This window comes from Ictidomys tridecemlineatus, chromosome 2 (genome assembly GCF_052094955.1).
Source record: "Ictidomys tridecemlineatus isolate mIctTri1 chromosome 2, mIctTri1.hap1, whole genome shotgun sequence".
Lineage (NCBI taxonomy): Eukaryota > Metazoa > Chordata > Mammalia > Rodentia > Sciuridae > Ictidomys > Ictidomys tridecemlineatus.
Genome location: NC_135478.1, coordinates 139,010,059 through 139,029,674, shown reverse-complemented (window position 1 = coordinate 139,029,674; position 19,616 = coordinate 139,010,059). Strand labels below are relative to the sequence as shown.

General features: G+C 41.0%; 1 protein-coding gene across 4 annotated transcripts in view; it reads right to left on the bottom strand.

The window, feature by feature from the left end:
• Elmo1 (engulfment and cell motility 1) overlaps positions 1-19,616 on the bottom strand; it is a 557,509-nt gene that overhangs the window by 438,226 nt on the left and 99,667 nt on the right. For 3 of the 4 annotated variants that reach the window (XM_021722279.3, XM_078039850.1, XM_005319199.5), the window contains exon 2: positions 14,741-14,895. In XM_021722279.3, coding sequence (XP_021577954.1) covers positions 14,741-14,818 — 78 coding nt within the window. In that variant the 5' untranslated portion in view covers positions 14,819-14,895. Of the gene's footprint in view, positions 1-14,740; positions 14,896-15,173; positions 15,189-19,616 lie in introns of those variants that run through there. The other variant, XM_078039851.1, reaches the window with a different exon arrangement.

Here is a 19,616-nt window from a genome sequence, read left to right as displayed (position 1 = left end):
GATGGACAACACAAAGTAAAGCACAACTTTTATCAGTTATGTTCTTCTGTTATTCTCTTTCCCACTCCTTGATTTGTCTTTCTTAAACCCCGCCACTTTTTTTTTTTTTTTTGGTGGTGGTGCTAGGGATTGAACCCAGGGCCTTGTGCATGAGAGGCAAGCACCAACTGAGCTATATCCCTAGCCCCCACCTTCCTTACTATTTACAAGTAGAAGTACCTCCAGATAATTCTAGATTCACTAGCAGGTCATTTTCCTCCACCAGGCCTTGCACTCAAGTCTTCTTTTTCTTTTGTGAAAATGAATGATTCACACTGCAAATCACTTCAGGTCTTATGGACTACTTACTTCATCCCTTTCAAATAATCTCCTTATTTGTCTCCAGCTCATATATGGAAGGCTAACTCTATTTATGCGCAAGGTATAAAAATTAAATGTCAAACAGGTAAAGTAGAAGAAATAGAAATGACTGTCCACTGGATGGACAAGATATCATCAGATTAGAGGAGTAGATTTGAGGAAGTCGGATAAGCTCTGAAGGCAAGCAGGGTTCAAGTTTAGTTTAAACAGATTATGAAGGCTTATCAACAGCAAAGAAACAGATGGGAAGGAAAACAGCAGTCAAATTAAGTGAACTGGTGGCAAAGGAAGTATTAAGAAGTGAGTTCACATTTTTCATTTAGTTTTTTCCCACCTTTCACTGGTCTCTCTCCACCACATAGCAGGTCTATGTGTTTGTATGAGGATGTACCAATTTCAGTTCATCCTTTTTTGAGTGGTAATGGATGTGCTAAGAAATCTTGCCAGCAGATTGTGGGCTCCCAGGTCTCAAACAAATATCCCATTAATGTGCTAGTGGCAACCTGAGGCAGAACCACAGCCTCAAAGAACAATTAAACAGGCTTTGCAGGAAGGACTTAAAAAATGGAAACAATAGCCACAGTCTCACATTCTTTCTCCAAACACCCCTACTTCAAAATCATCAACCCAGACTTTCATTATCTAACATCACTTGGCCCATTCTTCTGATTAAATTGATAATGACAGTAGCTCTTTTCTCAGTGACTGTCACTTATCCACCACAAAAGAATATCACTAAGTCTATTTTACCATGAGAAAACAGCATGAGAATTCTGAGACAAAAAGTCACATGATTGCAGCTGCACAACACAGGTGCCAGAATCAGGACTTGAACCCAGACATGTATTACAATTCCAGAATTCTTGCTCTTCAACTCCATCCCAAATCTAGAGTCTTCAAAGTGAGCAGCAACAAGCTCAGGTGCCCAGAACCAACAGCTGAGGGGAAGGATGCTGGAATTCTGGGTATCTTGGTCCCAGACATGTGTTAAGTTTTTGAAAACTGTTATTTTAAGCATGTCTCATAGCATTACTATGAGAATAGTAAATGATCCTTTCTCATGCATTATCCACATAAATTATAAGGAAAGCCCACATTAACACTGAAACTTTGGACATCATCTCCTCTCCCAGGGGAAGAAACCTCTCTGTTCTAGTCCTCTTCTCACATTTAATGCCCAAATCACTACCCCCAACTCAGCTTTTCAGTAGTGCCCTTCTATGCAGCCACTCCAACTTAAGCATAAATCCATCTGTAAGTTCAAATTCAAATCTTACCTCAAAAGTCTCGTCCAGTTTTCAACTTGCATGCATTTTGTTCTGATTTGCCAGAGTGTAAACCTGCAGTAGACACTGCATCTGTCCTAGCTTCACACTGTGTTGACTCCCAGTACTGCCAGTTCAATCTAGGGCAGCTCTCTAGACTTTCCTCTCTATCCATCCTGTGGGTACATCGGAGCAATTAAAAGCAGACTCTATTTGGATTGCCCCAGGTGTTTTTGGCTGAAGACACAGTGAATGCATACTGAGTGAATGTTTGTGATGTATATGGAGGAACTGACAATGTCACATAAATGAGAGAGACTGCTTAAAAAGGCAGGTGAGAAGCAAAAAGTACCCAAGTCCTAAAGACAACTCTTGAAGGTTTGGATCCAACACATAATTTTAGACAGGAAAGTGACATAAATGGTTATGTATTTTCAAACAATATGGGATTTTTCTGGAGGCTAAGAGACTAGTTAAATGGACAAATTGGCCAGTGCACCAAATCCAAAGGAAACATGGAAGGATATCCAACAATACTGATGTCTGACTCATTTTCCTATATCCATTTCTAAATTTTCCATGAAAAATGTGAATCCACTTAAATATTCCTCTAGTGGTATTTTCTATCTTAGTAGATGTCACCACCATCTGTTCAGATGTTCACAGTGGCTCAAGAGGCTGAGGCAGGGGGATAACAAGTTCAAAGCCATCCTCAGCAACAAATGAGGCCCTTAGTAACTTAGCAAGACCCTGTCTCACCCTGGGGATGTGGATCAGTGGTTAAGTATCCCTGGGTTCAATTCCTAGTAACCAAAAAAAAAAAAAAAAGAATCTTGGAATCATCCTTAACACCTCAACCTTACCACTACCACATATAATCATTCACACTTTCCTGTCAAATCATTCTTCTCGCATGTTTCATTGAGGCATGCATCTAATTTCTTTCCATCTCTCTTGTCACCAATCCAGGCAATGGCATGATCATTTCTTGAACGTGCTTCTACAAGAGCAATTGAACCAGTCCCTCTCATTCTATCTTTCTTCTCCTGGAGACAATTCTCAAACTTGTATTATCTAAAAGTGCTAATCACCATGTTATTCTCTTACTTAGATATCTTCTGTTTTCCCACCTTTTGGACAAAGGATCAGTTGATAGGGCTCTTTATGATAAATCCTCATCTCATCCAACCAGTTAAGCCCAGAGATCTGTTCTTCCTCACTATCAAATTTTTCTTCAGTGCCAAAGGGGTAAGTTACTAGGCAGGATCTCTTTAAATATTTCCTCTTTTCCATTCATTCTCTTCTTGATTAGTGGAACTGCCAAATGAGCATGGGTTGGTATTTTTTAAATTTATCCTTTTCAACATATTTAGTATTCACATTTTTCATTCCTTTAACATTTGGGCCATGTTCTGGAGGAATCCCTTATTTTTATCCTCCAACTTACCAATTCTCTCTCTAGCCAAACCCACTTTATCTATGCATTTTATAGTTTCGAAACAATTACTATAGTTTATTTTTTACATTTTACTTCCTGTCTGTAAATTTTCATTTCTAATTGGTTCCTTCTTATCATAGGTTTTATATCCACCTACTTTGTGTTCATAATCTCCTGTCTGCCTGAGTATTATTCACTCTCTTTAAAGTTTTCCCTGTGAGGATACTTGACACTTATTTTTAAGCTCTCCTTTGTGCTCTGTGTTTCTCCACACTGAGCAGCTAGGGAAGAAGTAGCAGATATGATAAAGAGAAATTCCCAATGGTAGGTACATTGCTGTGATGACTGAATAGATAGAAAAGTTGAGGGAGAGAGAATTGCCTAGGAAGACACATGATTTCAGCTGGAGCAAACTCAGCATATGTTCATATCCAACACCAAGAAAGGGAAAACACAAAAAGTAGAAAAACCACACAGATTTGGGGCAAGGAGGCACAATGAGGACTGTATGAGTCTGACATACAAGGAACTCTAGATGAACAAGGCAAATAGGCAGATGGGTAGTCATTTATATGGGTCAGAAGGTCAAGGAAAAAAGTGATAGTAGGAAAGTACAAGCAACTTATGATGATGACACTGATAAAGCCAAACAGAGCACCACAAACTTGTCCCTAAGCAAAGATTAGTATTAGTCATTTTGAAAATGGACATGACTACTCTAAAAGTCACTTGGTTGTTTTCTGGCCATGGGAGACATTGATGGGAGGATCTACTTAGGTCTTCATAAAGTGAATTCATGGAAATGTAATAACATGTTTAGAATGTACGGTGAGGACAAAGGAAGGGAGGTTCTCACCAGAGTCACTCCTTTCCATAATTATGTTAAATTTTCTGTATCAGTAGGCATAGAGAGTACAAACATGAACTCTCTCCTTTGCTCAATGAACATTTGTTATAAGTTATGGCTTTACCACCTGCCAGGCAGGACACAGGCAACCCATTCAGAGCATCACACAATGAGTTATGACACTGGCAAGTGGAGCCACACAGGATGCTACGAATGCATCTAACAAGGTCCCTCTTCTAGACAGAGGAGTCATAAGAGACCCTTTTCTAGGGAAATTATACTTCATCTGGGATGGAAGAACAAACAGGAGTTAGACAGGCGGAGACATGAGGGGTGTGATTTCCCATTAAAAGAAGTGACATTTATGAAGACTCGGAAGAGGAAAGGAATTTGTGTTCATGCACAGAGAAAAAGTCACATAGGATGAGAGCCCAGATAAAGGAGCAAGAGTGTCTCTAAATGAGTCTGGTGAAGTAAGCAAGGGCCGGGGATAGCAGGGTTCCAGAAACCACAGCAGAATGTCTGGATCCTATTCCAAGAGCAATGGGAGAGCCACTGAACAATGCCAAGACTGGGAAGATGGATTGGAGTAGAAGCAGGGGCAGAGGCCTGGAGTCCTGCTGTCACCCAGTGCAAATAAGCTGGAGTAAGGATGGACATAAGATCAATAGAACCCAGAACCACTCAGGCTGTAGACTACGGGATTAGCTATTTGAGGGGCTGTTGGAGATGAGGAGGGGGTGTCATGCATGAGGGTGATACTGCTGATTGAAAGGACTCACTAATCCACTTGATGAATAACTAAAAAACAGAATCTAGAAAAGCATGCATTTTATTTCCCTGAGGCTCCTCTCATTTCCATAGAGTTCTGGGCACACTGCACATTCTGTCTACATACCCGGAGGGATAAAGTACAAGCTGCCTTTTCCTATAACAAGCTGCCTTTTTCTGGGAACCCAGAGTCCTCCTTTCATACTGAAATCTACACACGTCTATATCCCAGCATAAATTTCCAGTTGACTTAGCAGGAAAATAAAGCACATGGTGTGACATGCACAGAAGTGTCAGGAAATGTAAGAGGTCTCAGTCACCAAATCAAAACAAAATACTGCTGATACAAGACTCTGCCCTAAGTTGCCCAAACTTCCCTCAGTGATAGTGTTGTGGAAGGAAGAAAAATGGAAGAGAATAACCATCTCCACCTACTTAGATGGCAAACTAAACTCTACAGTCCATTTTCAAAAGGAAAAGCAGAATGAATACTGGAGTTCATTCTGGCTCAATTAAACTCACTTCTCAACTGAGGAGACAAGCACATTTGCCATCTTTCTTTTCCAAAGCATGGTGCGCTCTACATGAGGTTATACGGACTATCTCACAAGAAGAAAGCTAAAACCAGAAAAGGAAGTACCCTAGTCACTTTATTTTAAAGGAAGTTTAAGAAATAGCTGGTACATTACCAAATCCAACGGTTGCAAAAATCAGATGAGGGATGGCTATTTATCCACTAGTGTCATTCTGAGAGCACAAAAGCAATAGTGCAATATCACACAATTACAATTTTTATCATGCCTTTCTTACATGGGACAGAGTGAGTAATTGAAGATGTTATGTATGTATTCTGTAAAGTAAGGAGAGGCTAAGAATTATGGAACCATCGTTCCACTGGAGAAATTGAGGTTCTACTTTTAAGGGACTCACTAAAAGTTACTGTGGGAACAGGAAGTATTACCAGCAGAATGAGTGAGAAATTTCAAGAGCTCCACACTAGTGAGTTCCAAACATAGCTCCAACTACATGAGCCAACCCACCAGGGGAGCATAATAAAAACAGGAATCCCTGCACCTTGAACCACACTTATAAGATAATTTTCCCCAGTATTTTCAGTATGTTTCCTGAGAAATTATGAAGCAGAGTCACACTTGGAAACCCTGATTCAGTCCATTTTCAACAGGAAGTAATTCTATCCACCACCCAGGGAACATCTGGCTATGTCTGGAGACACTTTTTGATTATCCTATTGGAGGAAAGGATTATTCGAGCATCTAAAAAATCAAGGCCAGGATGCTGCTAAAATACTACAATATACAGGACAGTCCTCATCACCAAGAATTATCAGGCCCAAAATGTCAATGTGCAAAGGTTAAAAAATGATCTAATTCAACTACTCAGGAAAAAAAAAAAACAGTGTGGGGAAACTATAGGACTTCTAGTTTCAGCAATGCAAGGTTAGAACTCAGCTCTCCAGATATTCTATCCCATTTTCCTTCAGATGATCTTAAAAGACCCATCTGAATTCAAGTCGCTTAATTTGGAATTCAACTGTCTTTCACTAGGCAGTTAATATTTAAATGTGTTGGGAATTATGCTTTTTTTCAGGCTAAAGAACAGGCTTTCATGCACTTAAAGGAAATTTTGTATTATCGATTCCCATCTTGTCCAAAACGTGACACTTGTTCTATTCTGTGTACTAGACAGAATTTACAATTGGCTTCTAGTAGTTACCATTATTAAGCAGAGAGCTGAATGATTATCTCACAGCATCCCCATAATACCAAGAAGGGTTCATAAACAGTGCCAATTCTCCTTATAAAGCACTAAATCTGTTCCTGATTTCACAGCAGGTAAGTTGCAGAACTCAACTGAAGTCCACCCTGAAGTCCATGCTCTTAAGTGGCCTGTTAAAATCCTTGTCCAAGAGTCCAGTCCTGACCAAATTAGCTTTTCAAGGCTGGTGTCTGGCTTCAAATGGGCTCCTCTGTAATAACCCAGACCACTTCTCTACCCAGGCTTCTCTAAATTTTTAAGGAAACACAGTTTGGTTGCATAACAGAACATGTCCCTGGAATTCTCATTGTAGATAGAGCAGGCTAGCTCTGCAATGATGTATGCATCTGTTCAAACTAGACTGGCGTGACTGATGGGAACAGCTACATAGGAATATAATACACGGAGACACTCAAACAGAACTGACCAACAGAAAGGCAGAGTGTTTGGTGTCAAACAGTGCTGGATTCAAATCAGCACTCTCCCAGCTGAGTATTTTTAGGTAATTTAATAATCCTGTGAATAATTATGAAATAGGAAACCTAAAGCCAAACTTGCAGGTCTGTAGCAGGATGATAAAATATTACTTGTGAAGCACACTGCCTGGGACACAGTTTATGTACACAAAAGATCACAGTTGTTATTACTATTATTATTACTATTACTACTATTACTATGCCCAGAATGAGCAAAACTCCATAACATCTTATACAAAATGTGCTTGAATGTTCTTTACTCAATAAGCTTTCAAAAGGTCTTGTGTACATTGATTTTATGCATATTGAATCAGATCTAAAATATGCTACAGAAATACAGTAATTAAAAACCACAGACAATCATTTTGTATGTGCTTACCTAAAAACACATGCCTCTGGGTTTTTGTTTTTTTTGGGGGGGAGATACAAAAGCCTATCGAAATATGGGGAAGAGGTGCTAATATAATTTTTCTGTGTGTAGAATGGAGAATGAAGAATATCAATGTTTTATTCTTATCATCACTGTTCAGAATTCAAACTTCTAGTAGACACACAGAAATAGAGATTAATGCAATAGCCCACAGGACCCAAATGACTGTAAACCACAGGCTGACCACCAGAAGCTTGTACTCTATTTCAAGAGATGTGCACACATAAAGAGAAATGTAAATTACATTGCGTGTGGAATATATTAACTGCCAATAAAAGCTACAGGCAAAAAAAAAATGGTTCAAGAAGTAGAAGGCTGGAGAAATTACTGCATATAATGTGATCAAAAAAGTTTTGAGCACAAAGCAGCTCTCAACAGGGCTTAGCGAAGCCAGAATTTTGAGCAGTGGTGAGCTGTCCAAGGCAGGAGGAATTCAGGCTATTGCACTGTTAGAAGGAAACTGTAAGAGATGAGAAAGTCTGTGAATGTGTAGGGACGCATTTCTAAAGGAGTACTTTCTACAAAACAGGAGGACACTTGAGAACTGCTTATACCATGCAGATACCTTGGACCACAAGTAATGCTTAGGGAAATATGGAAGGATATGAATTTATGTTAAGGAATATGATTCTAAAGAATCTGAAAAATATATAGAACCAAGGATTAAAACTCTGTGTCTCTTCCCATCACCCTTTCTGGGCCTGAATCAGCCACACCATCACCTCTCCAAGTGTTCATCCTACACACAGCTCAGTAAAGATGATGGACGTGCTTGCCATTATCTTTCTATCTCTTGGCTGAAACAGCTTGTACTAGCTTTGAAACACCTTGTACTAGCTTTCCTTGAGCAGAGGTGAGATCTGTCTCCTGTACAGAAAGGATGGAGTCCATACACTGGGTCATGAATGATACATCTCATGATCCCTCCTCTATATGAAATAACTTGACAAAGTTAGTAATACCTCTGAGACCCCCATATCTTCAGGTTGACATACAGACAGTTTTATCAACCATGTATCTGTCTTCCAAAGGCAACTGAAGGATTGTACAAGGCAATAATATATCCATCTAGCAGAAAAATAAAACGGTGATCAGCTAGTAGGTCACACTGGTGATGGGAGCTGGTGGAGTTAGGCAGCATTGATACTTCATATGATGAGATAAAGTGGAATCCATCCGACACTAAGGGCATCCCTCATGAACACAGCCCAGATGACTGAGCAGCGATTGGAACATATTTAGACAGAAGGAGAGAGACGTGGGACTATGAAGGAAACTTACATAGACTAATAAAACAAAGAGAAAAATCACAGGCTCCGAAGCTTAATGAGGAGGGAGGTGCAGAAAACATGAACCAGCAACTTTGCCCAGTGTAACCATGAAAGTGAGGAAACTAGGAAAGGCCCAGTGGAGACCACCTGATTGGGCACATCCATGAGGATGGTTGTGAAGAAAGGCTATCTGTCCAAAGATTAAGCAGACACTGAAATAATATTAATGGCATGTACTGATGACATTTAAATAAGCTTAGACTGGAAAAGACAGAGGAAAAAAAAGTACCCACTAGCAAAAGACAGCTCTAAGACAAAGGAATATTTTCCAAGGTAGGAGTCAAAGAGTTTTCTGTTAGAGACAGAGAAGAACACAATGAATGAAGAGGAAGTGGATAGGACACAGATGCAGAGAAAGGATGGGTTAAAACATACATGAAGGCCAGGTAAGGTGGTGCAGGCCTTTAAACCCAGCAGCTCAGGACACTGAGTAGGAAGATTTTGAGTTCAAAGCCAGCCTCAGCAAAAGCAAGGCATCGAGCAACTCAGTGAGACCCTGTCTCTAAGTAAAATACCAAACAGGGCTGGGGATAGGGTTCAATCCCCGGTATTCCTCACCTCAAAATAAAACCATACATGGAGCAAAAGAGGTGAGGTCTAGGACAGGCCCAAAGCCCTAGGGACAAAGGGGTAGCACCTCTCTTCCCTCCTCTGCTCCTTTCTAGAAAAAGAAGCCATATGGCAGATGTCAAAGGTCTGGAGCAGTCTGTGCAAATCTATAGACATCAATGGTGGCTTTCTGGTCCAGTGTTCTCCTTAGAAAGCAAGGCATGAAAGGACAGGGCATCAATAGGAGATGCAGGAGACTTGAAGAGTTTGTGTAGAGAACAGAAGAGCTGCTGTCCATAAGTGTTGGTGGGCAGCCAAGAGATGGAAGAAAACATCACGGAGGCGTTCTAGGGAGTCTCTGAACATTCCACAGCATGCACTGGCCTCGTGTCCACCTGGTGCATGCTTTTATTCCCAGTGATGCCTCCCTCACACCCTTTAATCTTCTTGCCTTTCTAAACATTTACAAAGTTAGGATAAAACAGGATGCAGTGGGGAACTGTTCACAGTGGAAAGCCAGGTAAAAAAAAGAAAACTAGAATATCTAATTTTCCAATTGGATGAAAACTTGCTTAAACTAGCAGCAATCCCAGCTGCCTTACTGAGGCATCACTCTGAAGCAGGCAATATTGTACATTCTTTTCACATGCTATCTGCACAAAAACCATAAGAGTAGCAAGTTATTATTCTGCTTTCACAAGACAAGGAAACTGAGATTCAAAGACGCTAACTGAATCTCCCACAGAAATCAGGGCTCTCAGACTCCTACGGTATGAGTCTTTGTGTCCCCCATAAAACCCATGTGTTGAAAAACTACCTCCCTATGACGCTGGTATTAAGAGAAGGTCTATTTAGAAGGTGATTAGGTCCTAAGGATGGTTATAAAGGAGGCTCCAGGGCACATGCTTGCTGTACCCACCAGATCAGGACCACAGAAGGTCTATGTGTGAGAAATAGGTCCTTGCCAGACACTGAATAACCTGTTACCTTGATCTTGAATTTTCCAGCTTTCAGAACGGTGAGCCATAAATCTCTGTTGTTTATAAACTAGCCAGTTTTGAGTTTCATGTTATAGTAGCCAAAGGAACTAACACCTCTGTTTCAGTGTCCCTGGAGCCTGTACTGTCCACTCTGTATCTTAATGGTGCCTCTTCTCAAAGTTCTGGAGGTCCATGCTCTTGACTGAGAAAAAGACCGTTCAGTAAAAGCTAAGATGATGTATTAAGAACTGTGTAATGTTTTGAACGACCAACAATTAAAAAAAAAAAAAAAAAAAAAAAAAAAGCTAAGTTAACGAGAACATCGGTCATGGGAGCCTTTTAGCTTTAGTATATCCACACAACCATCATCCTTAGCCTAAAGCGGCCCCTAAGGTTGGAACTCAACAATAGATAGTGAAGATCAGAAAAGAAGCCAGGAATGTTTGCAGAGCTTCATGTGATGCAGCAAAGTCCACTGGTAAAGAACTCCTGAGACTTACCTGCCTAGTGGAAACAGAATTGTCTCCTGAAAATTGTTACAAAGAAGGTCAACAAGTTCACCGTGTGCAGACAGCCCATTGAACACAATCAGCGTTTTTTGAGAATGGCTGAGTAGAAGAACCCAGCACCCTAAGATAATCACCAGTAAGGGAGTTCTTCCTCTCACTAACTCACCAATGCTACATCAACTTATTAAGTGAGGACTGTTAACCAGACACTGGAGAAACAGCAAAGATGAGGCAACTCCTGTCAAATGACTGTCTCAGTATGTAGGAACCTCTGCATTGAATTCATCTGCTGCTTATTACAGGCCCCAGCCTTGGCCCAGAATCAGAATATCTGCAGTAGAAGTTGGGAATATGCACTTTGTAGAAGCTTTCTCAATGATTCTTGTGCACACTCAAGGTTGAGGACCACTGGTTTGAGAGACAGTGTCAACATATGATAAGTGGATAGACACTCAAGTTCTCAGAACACAAAGCAACAATGCCTAACCCAAACATCTTTTAGTGAAACAGTAGCTATCCAGTTTAAAAAGAAGTGAAGAGAATTTTAAATGAGACTAACATTCAACAGAAGAAAGGCAGACCGTGTGATCCTTACGGAGCAAAGTAGAAGATTAGGAGAAAACCCAACTCTTCATTGGACTTGCAAGTACATTTCTAATTCTCATGCCAAGATCTGATTCCATCCAAAAAATAAAAATAAACTTACCTGATATCAACTCTGCCACGAGCTTCCCTCCAACTTTTGCAAATGCAGATAATAACAGTCTGAGTTCCTAATTTTTGTCTATGTCTCAATGTGGCATCACCAGGAAGCCTATAAATTAGTCAACTGTTTAAAAGTTCAGGCTTAGAAGGAAGGAAAGCTTGGGGGTTATATCCTGGTCTGCCACTGACTGTTAAATCGTCTAACTTCTCTGAACTTTAATATTCTTATCTGCAAAATCAGAAAAATCACCAAGAAATACAAGAAAGCAATGCTGGGTGCCATGACACACCAAGAAATACCATCATAGCTTTGGTATTTCTTCCCAAACTGCAAAACCAGAATCTAATTGGTAGGATGCATCAAAAAATGCAAATTAAAGAATTTCCCATAAAATAGCTGTCCGGTACTCTAGAAAATTATCAGGAGAGATAAAGACTGAAGAATTGTACCAGATTAATGGAGACCAAAGAGACATGACAATAAATATAGTACTGATTCCACTCAGGATATTAGACTATGGAGGAAATAACTATAAAGGACCTATTGCAACAATTGATGACATGTGAATACGGACTGTGAAGCGTGAATTTGATAATACAGTGCTCAATTTCCTAGTTTGTGTACATGTACCATATATTAAGATGATTTATTTCTTAGAAAATACATACTGAATCATTACAGTAAAGGTGCATGGTACACATGTGACCCCCTCAAGTCATTCAGAAAAAGCACAGGTAAAGAGTTCTTTGTAGCCAGCTGTGGTGGTGCACGCCAGTAATCCCAGCAGTTTGGGAGACTGAGGCAGGAGCATTACATGTTCAAAGTCAGCCTCAGCAACTTAGTGAGGTCCTAAGCAACTCAGTGACACCCTGTCTTTAAGTAAAATATTTTTAAAAAGGGCTGGGTATATGGCTCAGTGGTTAAGTGCCTTGGGTTCAATCCCTAGTACCAAAAAGTAAAAATAGTACATAAATAAATAAAGAGTTCTTTGTACAGTTTTCACAATTTCTCTGTGTTAAAAACCATATAAAAATGGTTACTCCTCAGAACTATCAGGCCATGAAGAAAAAAAAAAGGAAACACTATGAAGCCATCAAAGATTGGAGAAGATCAAGGAAATAGAACAACTAAATACAATGTGGCTATACAATACAATCTTGGATTGTTGGATTGGATCCTAGAACCAAAAACAAAACAAACAAAACAGGAAATTAGTGGAAAAACTTGTAAAATCCAAAAAAAGTATGTGGTTTAGTTAATGTAATGTACCAATATTCATTTCTTAGTTTTGACAATTGTAGCAAGATTGTGTTAAGGTGTTAATGTTAACATTAGGGGAAACTGGGAAAAGGGTATAAGCATAAGAGTATACAATCTTTGCAATTTTCTATAAATCAGAAAATATTGTAAAATTAAAATATTATTTTTTAGAAAAGTACTAAAACACACACACACACATAGCAAAGAACACTACACCAACTCCCAAGTACCAGGGAATATATACATATCAAGAGTTGCTGTGTTAAAGCAGAGATTTGCAAACTCTACCAACTGTGGTTGAGTCAAAACTTAATAGTTCATCAGAACCACTAAATTAAGGTTCTCTTGTGAGGAAGCCATCAAGAACATTTATTGGAACAGGAGCCCCAGGTGGTTCTGATAAGCACCAGGTACTCAGCTCAGCACCTCTCAGACTTAACAATGCACAAAGACACCCCAGAGATCTTGTTAATGTGCACATTCTGGACCAAAGGTCTAGGAAAGTCCTAAGAATGTGCATTTCTAATGAGCTCCCAGGTGATGTTCAAGCATCTGGTCCTCATCCCCATGTACCAAGAAGGGCAAAGCAAGAAGGCAGAAGGGCCTGGGTACACACTGCCAAGCAAACTCCTGTTAATGCAGAACAACAACGTGTGAGACCAACTTCTGGAAGTTACTGTTCTCTTACATTGTAACCAAACCTAATCCTAAATATGTTTAATTGGCACCAAGCATTTCTTAAAGGTAAAATTTAACCAACAACCTTTAAAAAACCACACCTGCTACCTGACAAATGTGTACAAAACTACTATCCATCTCTACTCTAATTGCATAGGTCACTTCTAGAGTCAGTCTCTCTCTCTCTCTCTCTGTCTCACACTCACACACACACACACACACACACACACACACACACACACGCCAGAGATCAATTAAAACAATGTAAGATGCGGATTGAATCCGCACCTTTTGACAAAAATCCCCTAAATATACCCTTTCTTACATTCAAGTTTAAGTTCAACTAACTCTTATATGACCTGTATCATTTAATGATTCCTTTGGATTCACAAGATGCCATATAACCCTGGCATTTATTTTCTTATCTTCAACCAGATAATAAAATCTCATCAGGAAAAAAAGTTGCAAATCATAAATATAAAATCATATCAGAAACATAAAATTAAGAGTTGCTATGGTATCCTTATTTTGAAAATGTAGAAAACCATGTAGAATCCTGTTATTATATGTATTTTGGAATCCATAAATGTATATTAAATCACAACCTTTTTTACTTCAGTCATTTTCTCTAGAATGACTATAGTACAATAAACATAAAATACTCTTCCTTAGACTCTCTCTAATCAAACAGTGAGAACCACACCACTTGACTGTCAAGATCCAAGCTAAAGGATGCTTTGAGAGGTAAAATCATTCTCATAAACCATCATGATATTTTTTCACTCAATAAATATTTACTGAGTATGTATTACATGCCAGACAGTATGCTAGGCACATTGTGAATTCTATACTAGTAATAAAATTACAGTTGGCTGGGATCCAAGACTGAGCCCCTCTATCCTAACTTTATTATAAAGCTGTTAAAATGACAAAGTGCTAATGTACCTGTTGGCTGCTTCTGCAAAATGCAATGAGAAAAATGATTTTAAAATTTAAGTTGTGTGTTGCTTATGTGAAAACAAAGTGCACATATTCATGTATCACTGCAAGGCAGGGCTGGGACAGCCTCCACAGTGTCAACTGCTCAGAGCCCAATCCACAGTCCCTCCCGCCTCTTCTGTGCTTCAGACACAAACCCCGTATTGACACAATTCAAGTAGATGCTGCAAGAATATAAAAACCCCATCCATCGCCACTGCATGTGGTACAGAAATTAAACTACACTGCAACTATTATTGTACATATTTTTCAGCACAGCAACAGAGAGCGAAAAGGGGAAAAAAGGGGCTATCCAAAGTCTATAAACATTCTAGTATAGAAAGGAAACTGAAAATAACCACCCCACTGCCGTGGGCATTACTAACCTGATCGATTTCCATGAGCTTGGGGTAGGCTCCCGGCCATTCTATGGCCACCTTGACGATGTCCGCGGGTGGCGGCATTGTGAACCCCAAGACTGTCCAAAGCCCTTGGAACTGAGGATCCTACAGCGTGGACAGCCACACGTGTGTGTCTACACCTAAGGAGGAATGACAAAAAGAGAAAGAGAAGTCGTTCAATGCAGATGCAGGGCAAATTCTGCTTCATCACTTCCTGTTTTCACTGGTGGTTTAGGTATAAGAAACGGCTCCCCTTGGCGCAGGGTGCTGAAGACACAGGGGGTGCACCACAAGCTCCTGAGGAAAGAAGAAAGATGGGGGGACTGTGCCAACGCCCAGGAGTTAAACTCTCCAGGGGACACTGCCCTGTGGGTCCAACTTGTGCAACTTCTGCATGGGAAGACAGCAGCCCCCTTACCACCAGGTTCTGCTCCCACCAGTGCCCAGGGGCTGAATGGGCAGGGCTTACCCTGTCCAGACACACATGTCAGCGCCTGGCGCTCAGCAGTCTCCGGAAGGACACATTGCCCAGGAAGTCATGGTCAGGAAGCAGCTTTTATTTAAAGCATTTTCTGTGTCACAAATAGATCTCTGCACTATAGCAACCAGGATATCATGAGGAAGGAGCAATGCCCTAAGAGTTCACACACGTACACACACACATTCCCCAAGGCCAGTTCACACAATGTGTCTACAGGGAAAGAAAATGTACAGGAGCGGATAGGACCACATTCAGAAGCGACCTTGAGTTCTCCTTTGAATGAGCGTTGATTACACAAAGGAAGTAACAATCATCCTCTACTGCCTCTCCCCATTTGTTTATTAAACTTAATTTTTTAAGTGGGTAAAACGGCCATGTGATCCTGTGTGTGTGTGTGTGTGTGTGAGTGTGTGTGTGCGCGCATGCATACGAAGATGTACAGAGTAGTCCCCCTTCCCCATGTCACACACTATTCAATATCCACTTATACCCCTTCAAGCCACCCAAAGTAATTTGTTTTTTTTTATGCTTCTCTCCTGAATGTCTTCATGTATGGAAGACAAACACAAAAATATCCCATTGCATGTTACCCTCTCTTTACATAAAAGATAGCATTGTATCCTCTCCTTCTTTTTCATTTAGCCTATCTTATCAATCTTTGCATGTGACTACAATGGAGCATCCTTAATCTGTACACAGCTACACTGCAGCCAGATGTAGGATGTTTCCTAGCTGGTGAACCAGGTCTCTCTTGTGGGTGTTTAAATGATTTCCTACCTTTGGCTATGATAAACAAGACTGGGATACATTAAGCAAAGCAAACATCATTTTTGCATATGTGAAAGTATATCCTTGCAAAAAAAGTCACAGAAGTTAAAACTGCTAGAGCAAAGAGCATATGAAGTTTTACATTTTAAGAGTCATTTTCAAACGTCCCTCACAGAGGTGCCACCAATTTAGATGCTTCCTCCAGCAGCATACGAGATTGCCTGTTCACACATTCCTCCAACGGAGTTTTCACAAGCCTGACAGGTTGAAAAACATCACAGTGTACTTGTAACTTGTATTTTTCTGATTTTGAGTGAGGTTGGATGAAGGGGAAAATGCACATGTTCAAGTTCCTGTGAACTGTTTTTTGCCCTTTTCTGTCAAGTTCTTGGTCTTTTTTTTTTTCTTTACTTTTTAAGAAAATGATCTCTTTGTGAAGATTTAAATGAAACGTGTGGCTTTCATTGTTTATCCGACCAGAGTAAGCCTTGTCAGTCTGTCCCAAATCTCAATGGCAGTTGGACATTGCTGCGATGATAGAGATAGCAGAGCTAATAATGGCAGCCTCCACAACATAAATAACCAACTGCAGCAGAGCTGACAAGTCAAGGAAATGAACCAAAACAAACTGCTGCTCCTTTGGCCAAGGATGATCAGGGAGGCCTGCTGTGAAGCTAATCAGTGATGACCAGTGAGGGCAAATCTACAAAGCAGTGGCTGAATCACTCATTCAACAAATAATCATTGAGCCTCTACTCCAAGCCAGGCCTATTCTCCAGGTTAATGATATAGCAGCAAACCTAGGTGTCAGGCAGCAAAAAAGAACATAGCTAAAAATAAAACTTCACTAAGAAGGCAGTACTTGAGTACACACCTATGAGAGATGAGGAAGGGGCCTTGTGGAGAAATCGTGTCCCGGGCATAGGAAACAGCAAGTGCGAGGGCCCTGAGGCAGGAACATACTAGGTAATAGTGAGTTGTTGAAGCCAAGTAAGGGTAAGAGTAGTAAGAGAATGAGTTGGGTCATACCTTGGCAGGCTTATCCCCAGGCCCTTGACCCCTTGGGAGCCCGATGATACCCCTTGGCTTGTGACTTCGAAAGAAGGAAGTTCATGTCCATGCACATCTGTGCAGAGTATAAATTTCCCAGGGGACCTTTACCAAAATGCCGAAAATCTTGCATTCCATTTGAGTAATTTTAATTTTCTAGGCTGTTATCCTCAAGAAACAATTATTAACCTAACCATAACAATACCAACTGCTGCTTTGTTTCTAACTCCCCAAACCTGCAAACAGTTGGATATGTAACAATAGGGACTTGTTAAATAATTACGGTGTCTCATATGTGCAAACACAAGCAGACAATTGGGCTTCCTCTTAATAGTCTGCACTCTGTTTGAATACTTTAGCGTTGGAAAAACAATGCATTCTATCTGTACTATATCACTTCAATTCAGAATCCAAATTCAGCTTCTACACCTTAGAATAAGAGTTAAGAAATCAAGCTCTACTGTGCACCCAGATTCTGTCCCTATCAGGTAACACCATTGGAAACAAAGGGCAAACAGTCCTGGGGGTTAGGTAAATAGGTCATGGAAATAAAAATGCAGATTAAGCACCACCTCCCCCTTCATAAAACACCAAGACTGCACCTGAGGAGGCCATTTAACATTCGAGGAATCAAAGGCCAGGCTTGTTTTCCTGCCCCTTTAACTGGCATTTATTTCTCAAAGACTGTTCAGGGAAAACCTGCTGAACAGGTGAGAATACAATAAGGAGGCTCTCTCAGGTCTCCTCTAAGAGGCCATGGTGGACAAAGCGGCCATTGAGAGGAGGAGGAAGCAGGGGCTTCCCTGGGGACTCACTCAGCCCAGCCAAGCCAAGCTGACCCTGCGGGCTTCCCCCATGAACAAACAGCAAGGGTGGGGGCAGCAGCATGTCTCCTCTGGGGTGAAGGCAGCTGCCCAACTGCAGACAGAAAAATCCAGTCCACATTTTATCCTCAGGAGTCCACATTTCTGTGCTCTCTAATTTTTATTTCCATGAGGACACAGCAAGCTCTAAAGGCAGACCCTGTTGCTTCTGATGGAATTCTGGGGAGGTTTCCAGCTCTGGCTTTCTCACACTTGGTACAATTAGCAGTTGGGGCCATAATTATTGTTGGGGGCAGGGGGCTGCTCTGTGCATTGTAGGGAGGTGGCAGCATCCCTGGCCTCTACCCATGATTAAAGGTCAACAGCCCTCCTCAGTCACCACATCAAAAAATGTCTCCAGATTGCCAGATGGCCTCTAGGGGACAAAAATATCATCCCTGGTTGAGAGGCTATAAGCTACCAGATCCGCCAGGCAGAGTACTAATGACCAGGGCGAGCCATCCTTGACCTGACAAGAGGCAAAAGGCCTCATTAAGCTCTGCAGGAAGTATCAACACACAGGCCCAAACTCTTTGTTGTCAATAACAGAGATGGAAATGCACTTTTAAATCTTTAGCCAACACATTCACTATCTTGCTGTCCTTTGCTTCCCCCCAGCAGAGCATTTGTGGCACGTGACTCTTGTTGTCAACTTCTCTCCACTGCACTTGGACACTCTGGATGCAAGACCCACATGCAGTTCACAGTTACATATCCAGGGTCAGTCAGGCAGGCATTTTAACACATGGTGGTTGGACAGCGGACGCTGCATCTATTCTGTGATTAACATCTCATTAGAGCTACCAGCGGTTAAACTGAGTCTAGTGTCAAAATCACCCAAGTAGACACCTAGGGTTTTAGTCAGTATTTTTTTCGTTGCTTTGACCAAAAGACCAGACAAGAAGAATTTTAGTTGAGGCTCACGGTTTCAGAGATCTCAGTTCATAGATGGCTGACTCCATTCCTCAGAGCCTGAGGTGAGCTGGGACATCATGGCGAAAGAATGTGGTAGAGGAAAGTGGCTCAGGACACAGCCAGAAGCAGAGAGAGAGAGAGAGAGAGAGAGAGAGAGAGAGAGAGAGAGAGAGAGAGAGAGAGAGAGAGCGCTAGCTCTGCTCAACAAGACAAAATGTATACTCCAAAGACACACACCCCCAGGGACCTACCTCCTCCAGCCATACCCTACCTGCCTACAGTGACCACCCAGTTAATCCCTGTCAGGGGATTAATGCACTAATTAGGTTAAGGCTCTCATAGCCCAATCGGTTCATCTCTAAACCTTCTCACATCCTCTCCCACAGGAGCTTTTGAGGGACACCTCACATCTAAACCATAATACTTTGTATTGTTTGAACTGCCCAATAAGTATAAGCAATACAGATTTGTGTAGACAGCCTGGTACTTGTACACAAACTGAAACTTTTAGATCCACTAAAGGGAGAAGCAAAAGGCGAACTATGCAGCTGACTGGACATTCCAACCACTCAGCCTTCTAATGCTACTATTGAAGCCAGATTTAAAGTTAGGTAGTCAGTGTAGTTAGGTAAATCAGGTCTAATATTGAGTGAAATCTAAAATGGAGGCCATGTTGAGAATGAATTCCCAGAAAAGTTGAGCAACTCTCTCGGAATATTAATGAAGTCTAGGAAACAGCCCCCAACAGATATGAAGATAGCCCATCCCAAAGAAATGTTAATGA